This window comes from Pleurodeles waltl, chromosome 9, assembly GCF_031143425.1.
Source record: "Pleurodeles waltl isolate 20211129_DDA chromosome 9, aPleWal1.hap1.20221129, whole genome shotgun sequence".
Lineage (NCBI taxonomy): Eukaryota > Metazoa > Chordata > Amphibia > Caudata > Salamandridae > Pleurodeles > Pleurodeles waltl.
In genome coordinates this window covers 229,887,260-229,907,077 of record NC_090448.1, presented here as the reverse complement: position 1 = coordinate 229,907,077, position 19,818 = coordinate 229,887,260, and the positions used below count along the sequence as shown (strand labels likewise).

Sequence of the window (19,818 nt, the reverse complement as noted above, 5' to 3'; positions counted from 1 at the left end):
TTTTCCCTCCTTGTAAATCTCACATTTGATGATGGACCACAGGTTCTCAATGGGGTTCAGATCAGGTGAACAAGGAGGCCATGTCATTAGATTTCCTTCTTTTATACCCTTTCTTGCCAGCCACGCTGTGGAGTACTTGGACGCGTGTGATGGAGCATTGTCCTGCATGAAAATCATGTTTTTCTTGAAGGATGCAGACTTCTTCCTGTACCACTGCTTGAAGAAGATGTCTTCCAGGAACTGGCAGTAGGACTGGGAGTTGAGCTTGACTCCATCCTCAACCCGAAAAGGCCCCACAAGCTCATCTTTGATGATACCAGCCCAAACCAGTACTCCACCTCCACCTTGCTGGCGTCTGAGTCGGACTGGAGCTCTCTGCCCTTTACCAATCCAGCCACGGGCCCATCCATCTGGCCCATCAAGACTCACTCTCATTTCATCAGTCCATAAAACCTTAGAAAAATCAGTCTTGAGATATTTATTGGCCCAGTCTTGACGTTTCAGCTTGTGTGTCTTGTTCAGTGGTGGTCGTCTTTCAGCCTTTCTTACCTTGGCCATGTCTCTGAGTATTGCACACCTTGTGCTTTTGGGCACTCCAGTGATGTTGCAGCTCTGAAATATGGCCAAACTGGTGGCAAGTGGCATCGTGGCAGCTGCACGCTTGACTTTTCTCAGTTCATGGGCAGTTATTTTGCGCCTTGGTTTTTCCACACGCTTCTTGCGACCCTGTTGACTATTTTGAATGAAACGCTTGATTGTTCGATGATCACGCTTCAGAAGCTTTGCAATTTTAAGAGTGCTGCATCCCTCTGCAAGATATCTCACTATTTTTGACTTTTCGGAGCCTGTCAAGTCCTTCTTTTGACCCATTTTGCCAAAGGAAAGGAAGTTGCCTAATAATTATGCACACCTGATATAGGGTGTTGATGTCATTAGACCACACCCCTTCTCATTACAGAGATGCACATCACCTAATATGCTTAATTGGTAGTAGGCTTTCGAGCCTATACAGCTTGGAGTAAGACAACATGCATAAAGAGGATGATGTGGTCAAAATACTCATTTGCCTAATAATTCTGCACTCCCTGTATAACAGGGTTGATGTTATGCTAAGCGCTCGAGTTCTGCTAAGCAGGATCGTGCTGCTAACTAAAGATAAAAAATAGTCCACAAACCAGAAGGGAAACAGCGAGCCTCGCATGTTTCCAGTACTTGGTCGCTGTGCTTGAGGAGGGCTAACCACCGGAAAAAGGCATGAGGTATGTGTGCCTTCAACTAATGAAAGCAAGCAGATTTCAACAGGCAAGCCCACGAAACAATGAAAGACAACTGACGTGATGTGAACAGGGCTCCGAGCCCTTTTCTAACTCCTAAAGCGTCTCGCAAGCGCATGCGACGCAGGCTTGACCTTAAAAAGAGAAGCTTAATATCCTACCTTTACAAGCTCTGTTTGCACAGCCTGGAGATCTTTTCTACATGCCAAAGTCCCAGTATATGAGTCAGCAAATATAAAAGCTCTCCGCCCCTTGACAGGGAGATTTTGCTACATAGTTGTACGTTTCTAAAGTATATGTTCACGCAAATCAGGAGCGGTACCGGTCATCACTCTAGTACCACTGCTTCCTGTGCTAGAGTTGGAAGGTGCTCTTGCTGGTAATCTACATCCATCTGAAACAAGTCCACAAGTTAGCTTTCAAGTGTTAGCTGCTCAGCTAATACCTTCCCATCAACTTCAACAGTGAATTATTTATCAAAATATTTGGAAATCCCAAGACCCTAATATTTTCTGGTTCTGGCTGAATAGCTCCATTCTACCTTCCATGGCTGCAAGAGTGCAGGTAGCACGATCACAAAGTCTGCCTATTGCTTCACTTCTACTTCAGCGCTTTCCACTCCCACACCAGCAATGCTTCAAGCTTTAACCACACTGTTGCCATATCAAGCATGATTACAGTGACCCTCTTTTCCATACAAAAGAGGCCAGCTACACTGCTGCAGTAGATTTCTCATCCTCACGTTTGTGCACAACTGTCTCCAACGCCACGTGCATATTCTTTAGGTCTTTGTTGTAGGAAAGTAGCCTTTTGTTGGCATAGTTACCCCCACTTTTTGCCTGCTGTCAGTGTGTTTAGACTGTGTTCACTGGGATCCTGCTAACTGGGACCACAGCGCAAGTGCTCTCTCCTACTAAATTTGGTTGCTTGGGACTTTAATCACTGCACAATTGGCATACTAGTGCCCACATTTAACTTCCTAGTATATGGTACTTAGGTACCCACGGCACTGGGATAACAGGGGCTCCTCATGGGCTGCAGCACTTATTGTGCCACCCCGGGGGGCCCATGCCAAATGAGTCTACAGGCCTCCCATTGCAGCCTGCGTGAAAAGGTGTATGCACCTTTTCACTACAGGTCACTGCAAGTCACCCCTCTAGCAGGCCCTCCTAGCCCAGAGGGCAAGATGCAGTTACCTGTGTGTGAGGGCACCCCTGCACAAGCAGAGGTGCCCCTACGAACTCCAGCTACATTTCCATGGATTTCATAAGTGCAGGAAAGTAATTTTACCTGGTACTGGCCACAGGTCACTACACCAGTGTCCAGCTACATAATGGTAACTCCAAATCTGGGCATGTTTGGTATCAAACATGTCGGAATCATACCCCAATACTGTTGCCAGTATTAGCTGTATGATTCCAAGCACTCTGGGGGCTCCTTAGACGATCTCCAGCTTTGCTCCTACCAGTCTTCTGGGGTTTTCCGGGTGGCCCGAGCTGCTGCCACCCGTCAGACAGGTTTCTGCCCTCCTGCTGCTTGACCAGCTCAAGCAGAGGAAGGCAAAACAAAGGATTTCCTTTGGGAGAGGGAAGCAACACCCTCTCCCTTTGGATTAGGAGTTACATGGCTTGGGAGGTATAGCCTCCCCAACCCACTGGTATGCTTTGAAGGGCACATTTGGTGCCCTCCTTGTATTAACCGGTTGGCACCAGTCCAGGGACCTCCGGTCCCTGCTCTGATGTGAAACTGGACAATGCAAAGGGGAGTAACCACTCCCCGGCCCATCACCACCTGGTATTTACCATTGGGCTTCCTAATTCCTACATCTACCCTCTACAGACTCCACTTCCTTGGGTGGGGGACTGCCTTTCACATTCAACTTACTTAGCATATGGTTTGGTCTCCCCTTAGGGCCTCCACTATTTTCTATTGTTTTTACTATTTGCTATTGCTTTCTACACTAATCACCGACTTCTAATGTGTATATATAACAGTGTGTTTACTCGCCTCTTAGTGGGGTATTGCCTATACAGTATTTAATATTTGTGTTACCATAAAAAAGTACCTTTATTTCTGTAACACTGTGTGGTTCTTTCATGTGTGTGAGTGCTGTGCGACTGTAGTGTTATTGCATAAGCTCTGCTTGTCTCCTAGATAAGTCTTGGCTGTTCATCCACAGCTACCTCTAGAGAGCTCTGGCTTCCTAGACACTATCTACACCTAACTCCTGGTATAAGGAGAACACCTCAGGTGCTCATCACACACCAGGCCAGCTTCCTACATTTGACTGCCACACTTTCAGTAATATCTTCTCGGAGTGACCTGTAAGAATTAACCAGTTACTTACAAATTTTCAAAACTGTTCAAATGGATTTTCATACTTTTATTTCTGGCTTCATGGGTATTCTCTGCTTTTTGGCATTCAGATGTAACTTTACTTTGGATATCTCACTTAGAAGAGCACACATAGTATTATGGTTCCACGCAATTCAATTTCACTTTTGTTGTTTTGTATTTAAACATGCCAATTTGTGTGCTTCACCCTAAGTTTCAGACTAGTCCCTTTACCAAACGTTTAGCACTTTTTCTTTCCACCTAACAAACATTGATTAAATTCAGATGAAAAATAATGGCTAGTCCTAGTTCCCTTCAGAATTGTACATATTTATGTTGAGCTTTTGAAAGGAAAAAAACCTGACTCATTCCATTGATGGTACCAGCGGTGTAACTCTGCTGTACAATTTAGATTAAAAAAAAAAACCTAATAAATGCAAAGAATAATTTTTTAGATGAAATGTTTCAAACATTGGAAGGAATCTTTGGTTTTGTGCTGTCTTAAATGGCATAAGAGATATATGTGGGCGTACCGGTCCAGAGGCAGTTACACATGAACTCCCAAAGGGGAATGATGGATTACATGATTGCTTCTTAGTGAAATGTAGACTGTTGCTAAACATCATAAAACATGATACTCATGATTAATAATGGCTACACTGTCTATGGCAAAGGATAGCTATGGAAAACATTGCTTGTTGGATTACAGATAGTGGCAAAAAGTTTAAGACACAATGAGCCCTTCTGTTGGACAGCTAGCGAATTTCAGGTAATGACGACATCCTAGAGGATATAGCGATGATAGTGCAATGTGCCAGTCAAAACTATATATCTCGATTCAAAAGGATAATCATCGGAGGAATTATGGAGTCACCGCAGCAGACGTTGTGTGAAGTTGGTATTTTAATTTGGAAGGCAGAGCTCTGGAGGGGTCTCCATGTTCATCAATATTTTTGCAAATGTAAATACAAATTATTATAACATGCATAAATTAAATGAAAAGAAAATACATCTGTGTCCTAAGTCAACCATTGGCAAACAGAAATCACCTTCTTTGCAATCTCTAGCTGCAAGTCTTGTTCCACAGAGTCAAGCAGACGGTTCTTGCAGCTGGAGTATAACATCCGCTCTTTGATGCTGCAATTGTATCCTGGCATGGAGTAAATGAACACTGAAAAAAATAAAGGTAAAGATAGGTAAGCAATTTAACAATCATTTGGAAAGGCTTAACCCCAAAAGGTATACCTGTGGTGTAGGAATACCAAGGTATAGTCTTGAAGGAAAGCCCTGACTAATGGTCACAAACACAGCCTCTAAATGTGTATCAATTTGTTGTCCTAATGATAATTTAAAGGTTATTACATTAAGCAAACACTCACCCCCTTGATAAAAACGTGTCACCTCGATATTTGACACAAAGCCAATGAGCATCAATTAGTCTCTGACTTTCACTGTCAAATGTGCTAGCCTATTCCATTGTATGCTTTCTCTTTTTAATTACAGGGACATTTATTCGAATTTGTTGCCAAGCATATACATGAAAATACATCAAAAGTAAAAATAAATAGTAACAAAAAAAAGAAATCACTAAATGTTTATTTGAAAGGTAAAAAACTGAAATAGTATATCAAATGTGACGTCTGCATTATTTTACAGCTTATTTGTGATCTTCTACACAATCTCAGCTCCACTGGTATTATCTTGAGTAATGAAGTGGGTTTCTAACAGTTTTAAGCTGTCTACTCTCCGTGCATGTCTCCAACTAGGCACCTCTACTCTGAGAAATGGAAGCTGATGCAGACTCAGGCACAGTAGTGTTTATATTTTAAATACCGCATCTTAATCAACTTTTTCAAAAAGACAGTCTAGTAAAGTGTGATCTGTATAATCAAACCTATACAATGTGTATACTCTAAATGACTTGCTACTTGCAAGGGAGGCTAGTTCACCTTGCTGCAAATTCTTACATGTTAAGCTCCTTAATTTGGGACCCAAGATAAATAACTCAATCAGCAGCAAGCAGTACCAAGAATACTTCCTGTACCTCTCAACTGGGAACAAATGAATTCAGTCCAAATACAAAACAACAAACAGCCATCTCAATGTAAAGAGCCAGCATAGAGTGGAGAATAACGCAGCAATCGGTTTTGGCCTTACTCTCAATTCCTTCTATTAACTTCAATTGCAAATGAAGATCGTAAATGAAGCAAGCACCACCAGAGTGCTGCTTCCATTTATCAACCTGAACCATAACAACGATCTGCACCATAAGCTACTACTGAAGTAACCTAAGCATCACGTGATAGTATTAAAAGACACAAGGATAAACTGCCACAATTATTATCACCTCTGAGGGCATTATTAAAGGTTTTAAGTGAATCTCCTTTAGCCTTCATGGAAGGATCCAATGTCAATTTACAGTCAATTTGTATTGTCATTTACTTATATTCTTTTGTCAGTTTAATTTCAGCATAAGTAATATACCATGTACTTCAACAAAGTTTTGGGCTGAACACCAATCTTCAGGTTTTTGTTGTGGTTGATTTTTAATTTATTGTCGGGCATGATTTTATAATCTTTGAGGTTTGTAGGAAAGTGGCCTCTTCTAGCTTGGTTACCCCTACTTTTGAGAGTGGGGTCAAGACTGATTTGCATATGGCTGGGTCTGAACTCTGGTGACGTGGCAAGCAAAAAACCGATGGATTAAACCCAGATCTGTTACTGGGGGTTTCAACACTCCGTCCATCATTTTTGTTTGTGATAACCAGGACCCCAGTGACTGTGCTCTCTCCTCTAAATTTGGTTACTGGTAAAATTTTCTCCCCACAATTGGCATACTGGTGCCCCCATGTAAGCCCCTAGTATGTGGTACTAGGTACCCAGGCACTGAGGTTCCTTGGGATCCTAATGGGCTGCAGCAGTTATTCTGCCACACACAGGGGGCCTATGGAACGGGTTCAGCAGGCCTGAGATTGCAGTCTGCGTGAACCGGGTGCATGCACCCGGTTTCACTAGAGGTCACTACACCAGGTAACTGTAAGTCACTCCTATGGTAGGCCCTCTCAGCCCAGAGCACAGGGTGTAGGTACCTGCACGTGAGGGCACCTTTGCACTAGCAGAGGTGCGCCACAAACTCCAGCACCATTTTACTGGACGGGAGTGCGGGGACGCCACTTTACATATGTACTGGACATAGGTCACTACCTATGTCTAGCTACATAATGATAACTCCGAACCTGGGCATGTTTGTTATTAAACATGTTGGAATCATACCCCAATCCTTAGAGGACCCCCTGCATTGCTACCACCAGTCTTACAGGGTTTCTCTGGCAGCCTACCTGATGACACCCTTCAGACAAGTTTCTCCCCTCTTGCTGCTTGATCTGATCAAGCACAGTAAGGCAGAACCAAGGATTTCCTTTGGGAGAGGGAGGTAACACCCTCACCCTTTGGAAATAGGTGTGACTAGCTTGGGAGGGGTAGCCTCCCCAAGCAACTGGTTTCCTTTGAAGATAACAATTGGTGCCCTCTGTGCATAAATCAGTCCACACCGGTTCAAGGATCCCCAGTCCCTGATCTATGCCTATTTCTGATTGCTAGTGTATATATTTAGTGTATTACTTACCTCTGAGGGTCTCTGTCACATGTCTAGTGAATTGTGATAATCTGTGCCAAAATGAAAATGTCACTTACCCAGTGTACATCTGTTCGTGGCATCAGTCGCAGTAGATTCGCATGTTTTGCAATAGCTCGCCATCTGGTGTTGGGCCGGAGTGTTACAAGTTGTTTTTCTTCGAAGAAGTCTTTCGAGTCACGGGACCGAGTGACTCCTCCTTTTGTGTCCATTGCGCATGGGCGTCGACTCCATCTTCGATTGTTTTTCCCCGCAGAGGGTGAGGTAGGAGTTGAATTGTAGTAATAGTGCCCATGCAATGGAGTGACTAAGTATGCACCTATTTAAGGTTGAGATGATACATATATAAATAGTTGAAGGTAACTTCCAAACTGCTACAGGCTCCCGGGGAGGCGGGTGGGCACATGCGAATCTACTGCGACTGATGCCACGAACAGATGTACACTGGGTAAGTGACATTTTCAGTTCGATGGCATCTGTCGCTGTAGATACGCATGTTTTGCATAGACTAGTAAGCAGTTATCTCCCCAAAAGCGGTGGATCAGCCTGTAGGAGTGGAAGTAGTCTGAAATAATGTTCTTAATACGGCTTGACCTACTGTGGCTTGTTGTGCGGATAACACGTCTACACAGTAGTGCTTGGTGAATGTGTGAGGCGTAGACCATGTGGCTGCCTTACATATTTCTTGCATTGGGATGTTTCCTAGAAAGGCCATGGTAGCACCTTTCTTTCTGGTTGAATGTGCCCTTGGTGTAATGGGCAGCTGTCGTTTAGCTTTAAGGTAGCAGATTTGGATGCATTTAACTATCCATCTGGCTATACCTTGTTTTGATATTGGGTTTCCTGCATGAGGTTTTTGAAATGCAATAAATAGTTGTTTAGTCTTTCTGATGTTTTTTGTTCTGTCAATGTAATACATCAATGCTCTTTTGACATCTAATGTATGTAGTGCCCTTTCAGCTACGGTATCTGGCTGTGGAAAGAACACTGGAAGTTCCACTGTTTGATTTAGATGGAACGGTGAAATAACCTTTGGCAAAAATTTAGGATTGGTCCTTAGGACGACCTTATTCTTGTGTAGTTGTATAAAAGGTTCTTGTATTGTAAACGCCTGAATCTCGCTTACTCTTCTTAGGGAAGTAATGGCGATGAGAAATGCCACCTTCCAGGTTAGGAACTGTATTTCGCAGGAGTGCATGGGTTCAAAAGGTGGACCCATAAGTCTAGTTAGGACAACATTTAGGTTCCATGAAGGAACAGGTGGTGTTCTTGGTGGTATAATTCTCCTAAGGCCCTCCATGAATGCTTTAATGACTGGTATCTTATATAGGGAAGTTGAATAGGTAGTCTGCAGGTATGCAGATATTGCTGCAAGGTGTATTTTAATGGAAGAGAAAGCCAGGTTCGATTTTTGTAAGTGAAGCAAGTAACCCACTACATGTTCTGGAGTTGTGTGTAATGGTTGTATTTGATTAATATGGCAGTAGCAAACAAACCTCTTCCATTTACTTGCATAGCAGTGCCTGGTGGATGGCCTTCTGGCTTGTTTTATGACTTCCATACATTCTTGGGTAAGTTGTAAGTGCCCGAATTCTAGGATTTCAGGAGCCAGATTGCTAGATTCAGCGATGCTGGTTGTGGGTGTCTGATCTTTTGGTTGTGCTGTGTCAACAGATCTGGCCTGTTGGGCAATTTGATGCAGGGTACTACTGATAGGTCTAGCAGCGTTGTGTACCAGGGTTGCCTTGCCCAAGTTGGTGCTATCAATATGAGTTTGAGTTTGTTTTGACTGAGTTTGTTTACCAGGTAAGGAAGGAGAGGGAGAGGAGGAAAAGCGTAAGCAAATATCCCTGACCAGTTCATCGATAGGGCATTGCCTTGGGACTGTTTGTGTGGGTATCTGGATGCGAAGTTTTGGCATTTTGCGTTCTCCTTTGTCGCAAACAAATCTGAGGTGTTCCCCAGAGTTTGAAATAAGTGTTCAGAATTTGGGGGGTGAATTTCCCATTCGTGGACCTGTTGGTGATCTCGAGAGAGATGGTCTGCGAGTTGATTTTGGATCCCTGGTATAAATTGTGCTATTAGGCGAATTTGGTTGTGAATTGCCCAACGCCAAATGTTTTGTGCTAGCAGGCTTAACTGTGTTGTCATGTTGTCTGTTTTGACGAGAATGTATTTGTGAACTATTATTGGTTGGAAAGCTTTTAGTGCTTGAAAAACTGCTAGAAGTTCTAGGTGATTTATATGCAGTTTTGTTTGATGTACGTTCCATTGTCCTTGTATGCTGTGTTGATCGAGGTGTGCTCCCCACCCTGTCATGGAAGCATCTGTTGTTATTACGTATTGTGGCACTGGGTCTTGGAAAGGCCGCCCTTTGTTTAAATTTATGTTGTTCCACCACAGAAGCGAGAGGTAAGTTTGGCGGTCTATTAACACCAGATCTAGAAGGTGACCCTGTGCTTGTGACCATTGTGATGCTAGGCACTGTTGTAAGGGCCTCATGTGCAGTCTTGCGTTTGGGACAATGGCTATGCATGAAGACATCATGCCTAGGAGTTGTAGTACCATCTTTGCTTGTATCTTTTGTGTTGGATACATGCGTTGTATGATGGTGTTGAAATTTTGAATTCTTTGTGGACTTGGAGTGGCTACTCCTTTTGATGTGTCCATTATGGCTCCCAGGTATTGTTGTACCTTGCGCGGCAGAATTTTGGATTTTGTGAAATTGACGGTGAACCCTAGTTTGAAGAGGGTTTGTATGATATGATTTGTGTGATTTGAGCACTGTATTAACGAATGGGCCTTGATTAGCCAGTCGTCTAGATATGGGAACACATGTATTTGCTGCCTTCTTATGTGTGCAGCGACTACCGCTAGACATTTGGTAAAGACTCTTGGTGCGGTTGTTAATCCGAAAGGCAGTACCTTGAATTGGTAATGTATTCCCTTGAATACAAACCTTAGGTATTTCCTGTGCGATGGGTGTATTGGTATATGGAAATAAGCATCCTTGAGGTCTAAAGTTGCCATGTAGTCGTGTAGTTTTAGCAATGGCAATACTTCTTGTAGTGTGACCATGTGAAAGTGGTCTGATTTGATGAAAGTGTTCACTACTCTGAGGTCTAGGATTGGTCTGAGCGTTTTGTCCTTCTTTGGTATCAGAAAGTACAGTGAGTAAACTCCTGTGTTTATTTGTGTGTTTGGCACTAATTCGATTGCATTCTTTTGCAATAGTGCCTGCACTTCTATCTCCAGGAGATTGGAATGGTGTGTTGTCAAATTTTGTGCTTTTGGTGGTATGTTTGGAGGGAATTGTAGAAATTCTATGCAATAACCATGTTGGATAATTGCTAGAACCCAAGTGTCTGTAGTGATTTCCTCCCATGCTTTGTAATAATGACTTATTCTTCCCCCCACTGGTGTTGTGTGGAGGGGGTGAGTGACATGTGAGTCACTGTTTAGTAGTAGGGGTTTTGGGGCTCTGAAATCTTCCTCTATTTCTAGGGAATTGCCCTCCTCTATATTGTCCCCGAAAACCTCCTCTATACTGTCCCTGGTAACTGGACGGTGTTGCCTGTGAGGTGCTGGCTTGTGTGCTCTGACCCCGAAACCCCCCTCGAAAGGGTGTTTTACGGAATGTGCTGTAATTCCCTCTGCTCTGCGGGGAGTAGAGTGCGCCCATGGCTTTGGCAGTGTCCGTATCTTTTTTGAGTTTCTCAATCGCTGTGTCCACTTCTGGACCGAACAGTTCTTTTTCATTAAAATGCATATTGAGAACTGCTTGTTGAATCTCTGGTTCGGAGCCATGCATGCCTTCTGATAGTTACAGATGTGTTAATTGTCCGTGCAGCTGTATCTGCAGCGTCCATGGAGGAGCGGATCTGGTTGTTGGAAATGGTCTGTCCCTCCTCAACCACTTGTTTTGCCCTATTATGTAAGTCCTTGGGCAGATGTTCAATGAGATGTTGCATCTCGTCCCAGTGGGCTCTGTCATAGCGCGCAAGTAGTGCCTGGGAGTTCGCGATGCGCCACTGGTTTGCAGCTTGTGCTGCGACTCTTTTACCAGCTGCATCGAACTTGCGGCTTTCTTTATCTGGGGGTGGTGCATCTCCAGATGTGTGAGAGTTGGCCCTTTTCCTAGCTGCTCCTACAACGACAGAATCTGGTGGCAGCTGTGTAGTGATGAAAACCGGGGCTGTAGGAGGCGCCTTATACTTTTTTTCCACCCTTGGTGTGATTGCCCTACTTTTGACCGGCTCCTTAAAGATTTCTTTTGCGTGCCGGAGCATACCAGGGAGCATAGGCAGGCTTTGGTATGAGCTGTGGGTGGAGGAGAGTGTGTTGAATAAAAAATCATCCTCGACCTGTTCTGAGTGGAGGCTTACGTTGTGAAATTGTGCTGCTCTAGCCACCACTTGAGAATACGCGGTGCTGTCCTCTGGTGGAGATGGCTTCGTAGGGTATGCCTCCGGACTGTTATCTGACACTGGGGCGTCGTATAGGTCCCATGCGTCTTGATCCTGGTCACCCTGGCTTATGGTGGTGTGAGCTGGGGAGTGTGATGGAGTTCGTGCTGGTGAGACGTTAATCACGGGCGGAGGAGAGGGTGGTGGGGTAACTCTTTTCACCACTTTTGGTTGTGGTGTCTGTTCAGTTTGGAACTCCAACCTTCTCTTTCTTCTAATGGGGGGAAGGGTGCTTATTTTTCCTGTCCCCTGCTGTATGAAAATACGCTTTTGCGTATGGTCCACATCAGTTGATTGTAGCTCTTCCTCAAACCTATACTTTTGCATTTGGGAGGTTAGCGAGTGCTCTTCTGTATAAGAGCCTGAAGCTGGGTCGCTTTCAGTTTGTTTCGGCACCGAAACCCTGTCTGCGTGTTTTTTCGGCTCCGAGGTGACTTTTTTCTTTTTCGGGGCCGAAACCTCTTGGCATCGATCTTCTTCGGTGCCGCTGTCTCGGCGTCGAGCCGTGTCCACCCCGGCATCTCAGTGTCGAGGCTTGTCTCCAGCACTTTCTCGGTCCCGAGAAGGCTGCGTGCCGGTGTCTCGACCGGAGTCGGACGATCTCGGCACTGTTTGGGCCTTTTTCGGTGCCGACGGTCGGTCACCAAATTTATGGGTGGAGCCATGGCCTGATGGCAGTGGCGTCCCCTGGGCCTTGTAAATCTTCCTCTGTGTGGTTTTCGACGTCTTACTCACGGTTTGTGTATCGTCGAATCCTTCGGAGTCCGATTCTTGGATCGAGAAGGTACCTTCCTCTTCCTGCTCCTCGAACTCTCGGTGGGCTGTCGGCGCGGACGCCATCTGAAGTCTTCTGGCTCGACGGTCTCGGAGTGTCTTTCGGGACCGGAACGCACGACAGGCCTCGCAGGTGTCTTCACTGTGCTCAGGTGACAGGCACAGGTTACAGACCAAGTGTTGGTCTGTATAGGGGTATTTATTGTGGCATTTGGGGCAGAAACGGAACGGGGTCCGTTCCATCGGCGTTCTTCAGCACGCGGTCGGGCCGACCAGGCCCCGACGGGGGATCGAAAAACTACCCCGAAGGGCACCGGAGCTCTTCGATCTTCGATGCGGTGTTGAATCTAAGTACGCCGATCCCGAACGCAACAATACCGACGAAATCTTCCGAAATTAGCTAATTTTTCCGTTCCGAAACTCGGAGCGACAGGAACACGTCCGAACCCGATGGCGGAAAAAAAACAATCGAAGATGGAGTCGACGCCTATGCGCAATGGACACAAAAGGAGGAGTCACTCGGTCCCGTGACTCGAAAGACTTCTTCGAAGAAAAACAACTTGTAACACTCCGGCCCAACACCAGATGGCGAGCTATTGCAAAACATGCGTATCTACAGCGACAGATGCCATCGAACATAAAGTACCTTTATTTTTGTACAACTGATTCTTTTTTTTCATGTGTGTAAGTGCTGTTTGACTACAGTGGTATGCATGAGCTTTGCATGTCTCCCAGATAAGCCTTTGGCTGCTCATCCACAGCTATTTCTAGAGAGCCTGGCTTCTAGACACTGTCTATACTTCACTAAGAGGGGATACCTGGTATAAGGTGTAAGTACCTTGGGTACCCACCACACACCAGACCAGCATCCCACAAGGTTCTACAAGGGTCAAATCCAAAATCACCAGTTGACCTGTTTAAATCTGAGATCTCATTTTACTGTAATATCATTTTGGTGGTTTGTTTGCAGCTCTTAAATATTCTCAAACGCTTAACATTAAATAAATTAAGGGTATACATGCAGCCATACAGGAGTAAGTGCTTAACATTTTGATTTAAACTTTTTATCGCTCAGCCAGGATCAAAGAGATATACGGGTGCTTTAAAAAAACACAAATACTGATAAAGGCAAGAAAAAATGGATTATAATAAATAAAAAGAGGAACAATCATGGTAAGAGAAACATAGGAGAGTAAAACTTTGACTTAGCTGTGATTTAGCCTAAGGTTGTGTTGCAACAGTCCATCCTGGACTGTATAAACTCCAGTATGACTTTAGTGCAGGAATTATTTAAAAATGTGGTCTTTATGTTGATTCTTGGATGACATATGTGGATATAGTGCCCTCAATTGTGCTGATAATGATTGCCAATTGGAGGCAACCATCTCTAATAATGATTGTTTGCTCGTACAGGCAATTTAAATTTAGGTACTTCCACTAGAATTGAGTCTTCTCAGGTTAATTATTAACACACACACACAATGAGGCAAACCCACGTATGACCCGGGTGTGTAAATATAACAAAAAGCTTCAAGGCCTCGAGGGAGGAAGTGTAGCCCTTAACTTCCACTGCAAGAATTTATTACCTTTATCAACAAAGTTGATCTAATACATGTTCCCTTTATTCAACCAACATTTCTTCAACAATACATTCCTTAGTCAGTCTATTCAGGTGCCCCTACAGTAACTGCGCAGTGAACGTGAATAGCGTGACAGATTGCAGGTGATGTATACAATACGTACAAAACTGTGGTTAAAAACTAAAGCGATCTGCAAAGATGACCCCTTCAATCCAGGTGTCCTGAGGTCACCCATCTCATCATACATTAACCCACAATGAGTTGTGTCAACATTTCGACCCCACAAAGAGAACCAATCATTAAGGGGTCATCATCAGGACAAAAAAACATATTTTCAGGTAGCACCCTAAAACACGAGATGTTATGACTTTAACTTGACTTTCTGTCCACTGTAGCCTACTTGCAGTAAATTTGTCCCCCCAAATCCAAAGGCATGTTCACTTATATTTTCAATTACAAATGTTCAATATCCCTGATGTTGATATTCCTCTTCACATTCAAAATGAGTTATCTTCCTAATTCAGAGTTAATCATGCAAACCATTCCATCATGTGGGACGAACGACAACTTGCATCTAAAGATATAAAATATATTACTGTCCATAGTAGTCGAAACCTAATGTTATGACAAAGTCCACTGAGACACAATTAAGCAGCACTACAACCCCCACACAAAGGCCCTCATTATGACTTTGGTGGTCTTTTTGCAAGACTGACAAAGCTATGGGTGCCAGAAGACCGCCAGTGCTGGCGGTGTTCCACCCACTATGTTACGAGTACTGTTGGATTTCTGCCACATTTTGGGTGGAAATCGAGCAGCAGTCGTGCTGGCAGGCAGAGGCGCTGGGGCAGTACACCACCGGCCCAGCTAAAAGGACTCCACCAGCCGTATTACGATCTGTAATACGGCCTGGCGGTGTCCTGATGCAGGGCGATGCCGGAGGTGGAAGCGCCCCCGCTCTCTGCCGGGGACGGGGGAGGAGGGTGGTAGGGTGTGGGGTGTTGTGTTTGAGTGGGTGTTGTCTTTGTGTATGCATGCCTGAGTGAGTGTATGAATGTAAGTGTATGCGTGTATAAATGTTGGAGTGAGTGTGAGTATAAGTGTTGTGGTGAATGCAAGCATACGTGTTGTGGTGAAATGCGAGCATACGTGTTGTGGTGAAATGCGAGCATACGTGTTGTGGTGAAATGCGAGTATAAGTGTTGTGGTGAATGTGTGTGTGTGTGTGTTGGGGGTGGGGGGGATAAGAGTCATCTGCCGGTGACAGAGAAGAAATTCCCTGTCACAAGTAGCCTTTCTGCCAGGGTTTTCGTGGCGGTGCTCCTAATACCACCGGCAGCGGTCTTCTGTGGACCACTGGGTCAGAGATGCTCATTTGCGGGCTGGTGGGTCTGACCGCCCTGGCAGTATGAGCGGAGATATGGCGGGTTGGCAGAGGCCAACCCGCCACACTCATAATGTGGCGGTCTTCACCGCCAGGCTGTTGGCTGTGTGCTGGGATTGCTCAATTTTGGCATGCAGGTCCGTGTGTGCCAGAGGAAGCATTTCTGCAGTGCGACCTGTTCACCCTTAGGCAGCGGCTGTTATGAAAGCACTGCCGCACACTTCGGCTGGCAGAGATTACTGTCCGAGTGAGTGCCTGCAGAGGTGAGGGGGCGCCACGGCTCTCTGTACCATCTGCCGCATGACTGCTGAGTTTGGCCCTGGTGGTATTAACTGAACCAGCCTACCTTTGCTCATACTGCTGCAGCTGATCTTCCTGCATGGAATAAGCAGAAGGGGGAGGTGGTGCGGCTCCCTCACAGCCAGTGCCCTGCATGGTAGATTCCTGGGACTAAAGGATGTTGTGACTCGCTGCACACCATTTGGTATCTGCCTCTACAATACGAAGGGGAGTATCTGAGGCGGTCTGGCCTCCAGCGCACTGCGGGGGCCTGTAAACAGAAAATAGAAATAGAACTATAGGCTGGGCCTGTAGTTTGTATCACTGCATAGATACCTGCTGTTGTACGTGATTGGGTTGTCTGATTGGAGTACATTCACAGGGCGATTGGGGCCCAGTGTGGGTTGGGGGTTGCTCTTTTTTGTTGTCATGCTCGCCCCTTAGTTCCTGATGTCTATTCTCTACCTAGGAGCCTAAGATTGCCTTTATAGATGCTGTCCCGGCTCCCTGCAAGTTATCTTTTCCCCAGTCCTCCTAATGGCCTTTAAATGCATAACATGGAATATCAGGGGCCTTAGGAAACCACAGAAACTCTGTCACATTTTAGCGTATTTGTACTTAATAATATCAATATGGCCTTATTCCAAGTCACACATTTGGCTCCACCTCTAGCCAAGGCCTTTTTTTTGGGGGGGGGGGGGGGGGGGGGGGAATCGTTACTTATTGGTTCAGGATCTGTGCATGTAGCTTAGGGGAAACTTGTGACTTGCACTCTGATGCCTTGAACACTATCAGATCACTCCCCAGTTCTTCTGGAACTGGAGCTTCCAGTGGAGGTGTTACCCACTAGACACTGGAGGCTCCGCTCAGAGAAATTACTTGAAAGCGTACTTATGGACGAAATACAGCAGGCCATTAAGAATTACTTTAGTGAAAATGAGGGCTCTGTGAGCTTGGCCTCGAAGATCTGCAGAGCCTAGAAGGTGGTAATCAGGGGGGGAATGCATCAGCAAAAGTGCTGGGATCCTGAAATCCCTTAGCGGTGAGCTTCAGCAACTCGAATGTGCTATTAAAGCACTTGAAGAGCTGACAGGGGGATACGCTTCTGTAGCAAATATCAGGTGGCCTGCTCCTATGTGGAGGGGGAACGCCCTGAGAACACCCTTGCATCAATTAGTCCTAACTGGGCAGCAAATTATGTTACTGAAATCTTGGAGGAGGATGGACAGCTGCTTTGTGGCTCTAGTCCACGAGTTCCTTGATGACCCTGGTCTGGCATGGCTCTCCACTGATCAGAGGGTCTTTGTCAACCAATTACGACAGAAGACATTAAAGGGGTTAATGCTCACTAAAGGAACGGGAGTGCTCCTGGGAGTGATGGCCTCCTGCCTGAGTTTTATAAAATGTATGCAGAGGAGTTGACCCTGATCCTTCTTTCTGTGTATGAGGAATCTTTCAGGACGGGTCGCCTCCCTCACTCTATAGCGGAAGCAATTATAATTGTGCTTCTAAAACCATTACAGCCCACTAATCAATATGCCTCTTGTCGACCCTTGTCCCTCATTAATGTAGACAGTAAAATACTTGCTAAACTACTTGCTAATAGGCTTTCGCCGCTGATGTCTGCTTTGGTCCGTTTGGGTCAACACTGGCTGCTCCACAGCAGACACTCTGCTCACTTCTTTTACTGTTACACACCAATTGGACCCCCGACCTGAGGTTTCTTGTATGCTGCTAAATCATGTGATTCTGTTGAATAGCGCTTTATGTACACGGTCCTTGAGCAGATGGGTGTGGGTGATGCCTATTTGCGGTGGCTTCGGATGATCTATACTGCACCACGGGCTAGGTTGCTGGTGAATTACTTATTAGACCTGTTCTCTATCGAGCAGAGCATGAGGCAGAGATGCTTCTTGTCGCCTATCTTCTTTGCCATTGTTATGGAGCCCTTGGCTTGTCTAAGGGATCAACATCACCATATGGGCAATCAGATCTGGTAGAATGAATGTCCTTTTGTCTAAGTAAGCGGATTATGTTCTTCTTTTTGTTCATAAACTTGCAGACATCTTACATGCAACCACCCGGACAGAATTGCTTATGCGCAGTGGTCTGGCTTTCAAAACCCCTCCAGACGGCCCATTCCCGCAAATGATAACACAACAGTTGGTATGTGTTTGGAAAATCTTTGGCCGCAGTTTATTGAACAGTTAGTTTACAGCAGGTCCGCCCTACTTTTATGAGGGCATACATCATTCTGTCAAGTTGATGTTATGAGCGATAGATTTGCCATGCTTGTTATTCACCTTGGTACATTTGTGTCATACATCGCTTTGCATTTGCGATAATTTTAAACTTGAAAATAAATTCTTGTGACATGCTGTTCGTTCTTCCTTTTTTTTTTTTTCAGTAGGAAGGTACTCGTTTCTCTTTAGGCTTAACTCGCTACCTTGTTTAGTTCTTGTGTCCCGCTCTCCGGCGGACCCGGGCTGCGAGTGCCGTGTTTTCCGAGTACCTCCGCTGGCTGCCTTACCCTGCCGTGAGGCATCCCAAGGTAAGTAGCCCTGCCACCCCGCTGCGTTGGGTGTGGCCTTTGTAGTTCTTTTTTATCTCTCCTTTCTGCCTTACCCTGCCACTGTCTGTTATCCGTTTGCCCAGCCTGCGACGCTCTGGGTGCCTCATGTTAGGTGTGGGTGGGTGGGTTTCGTCTTTTCTTCTGCTGCCCGGTCTCCTGCAATCTTTGTGCATCCTTTGAGCCGGGCAGCCTTTTTATCCCCCATTCTTGCCCTCCAGGTGTTCGGGCACGATTCAAATGATGCCCGTGCACCCCATTGGGTTACCTGCCCATTTCCTGCCCTCCCCTTTCCGTTTCCGCCAAAACGTCCTGTTTGCGTTCTGGCCGGAAAGGGTGGGGTGCTTGTTTTTGTTTCTTCGGGGGTACTTCCGGCCCCCCCCTTTTTTCTTTGATTTTTGCGTGCCGCGTTCGGCGCGTTTCTTTGCTCAGGGCTGCGGTGTGGTTTCCGCTCCTGCCCTTACGAGCCCCCTACGGTCGCGGGCCTTCACCCAGAATAACTGGAATAAATCACTCCTAGTGTCTCTCACGGAGGCCACAGCTAGACTGACGCTTGACCTTCCCAGGTGCTGGAAGGTCGGACTGGTTTGCTATCTTGGTGTCATGTACCACAGAGACAGAGACCATTATCGGGGCAAACAATGGTGCATATATCTCCTGGATTACAAACTTGATACAGCAATGGGTTAAGTTGTCTTTATCAGTTGCTTGCAGGATTGCCCTAATGAAAATGGCCATGCTGCCTAAGCTACTGTACTTTATTCCAAATATCCCTATCCCTCTTCACCAAACCTTCTTTTTCCCAATTACATTCTCTTACGATTACGTTATGGGCTGGAAAGCATCTGAGGATTGGGTCGGCTAAACAACAAATGCCTTATGACAAGGGGGCTTTCAGGCACCGAATTATGAATTGTACTATCTAGTGGGCCAAGCTCAGTTTGCTCACCACTGGATCCATAATGTAAGTTGGGCATCGCATGTAGATTTATAATAGGGGCGGTCTCCTATTTAAATATATCTCTACACTTGATTGTCCCATTTAGACAGGGATTTTCATATAATCAAATACTCGCTTTGGGCCTTAGGACACTAGCATAACAAGGGCCCATGTGGTGCTGGCTCCAGAAGGCCCCCCTCAGCACAGCACCTGGCCTGAGTGAGTCCAGAGGGGAGCCACCTTCATGTTATTTGCATGGGGCACTTTCCAGTTTCGTTACACCACTGGCGTAGGACCTCAGTCAGGCTTGCCCCTGGTCTGCGATGCAGGCTGAACTGCCCCTTTGTCTGTTCCCATATGGGGATTCTCATTCAGTGCTCCTCCCTGTGTTGTGATGTTAACAGTTTTGCTATATGGGAGACTTGTTTTCCAATCGCAGGGTCCTCCCTCTAAAGGAATTCATTGATTCAACCTCTTTCCCTTTGGTAGATATGCTTCATTACTATAACCTCAAACATGTCATTAAGAAGCTACTCCCTACCTTTCCAGGCGTCCCAAAGGATTGGTAGCCCTGGTCTTTCCTG

General features: G+C 45.6%; 1 protein-coding gene across 2 annotated transcripts in view; it reads right to left on the bottom strand.

Moving 5' to 3' along the window:
- TWF2 (twinfilin actin binding protein 2) overlaps positions 1-19,818 on the bottom strand; it is a 240,287-nt gene that overhangs the window by 35,853 nt on the left and 184,616 nt on the right. For both annotated transcript variants that reach the window (XM_069206605.1, XM_069206606.1), the window contains one exon: positions 4,658-4,779. In XM_069206605.1, the coding sequence (XP_069062706.1) occupies positions 4,658-4,779 (122 nt within the window). The remainder of the gene's footprint in view (positions 1-4,657; positions 4,780-19,818) is intronic.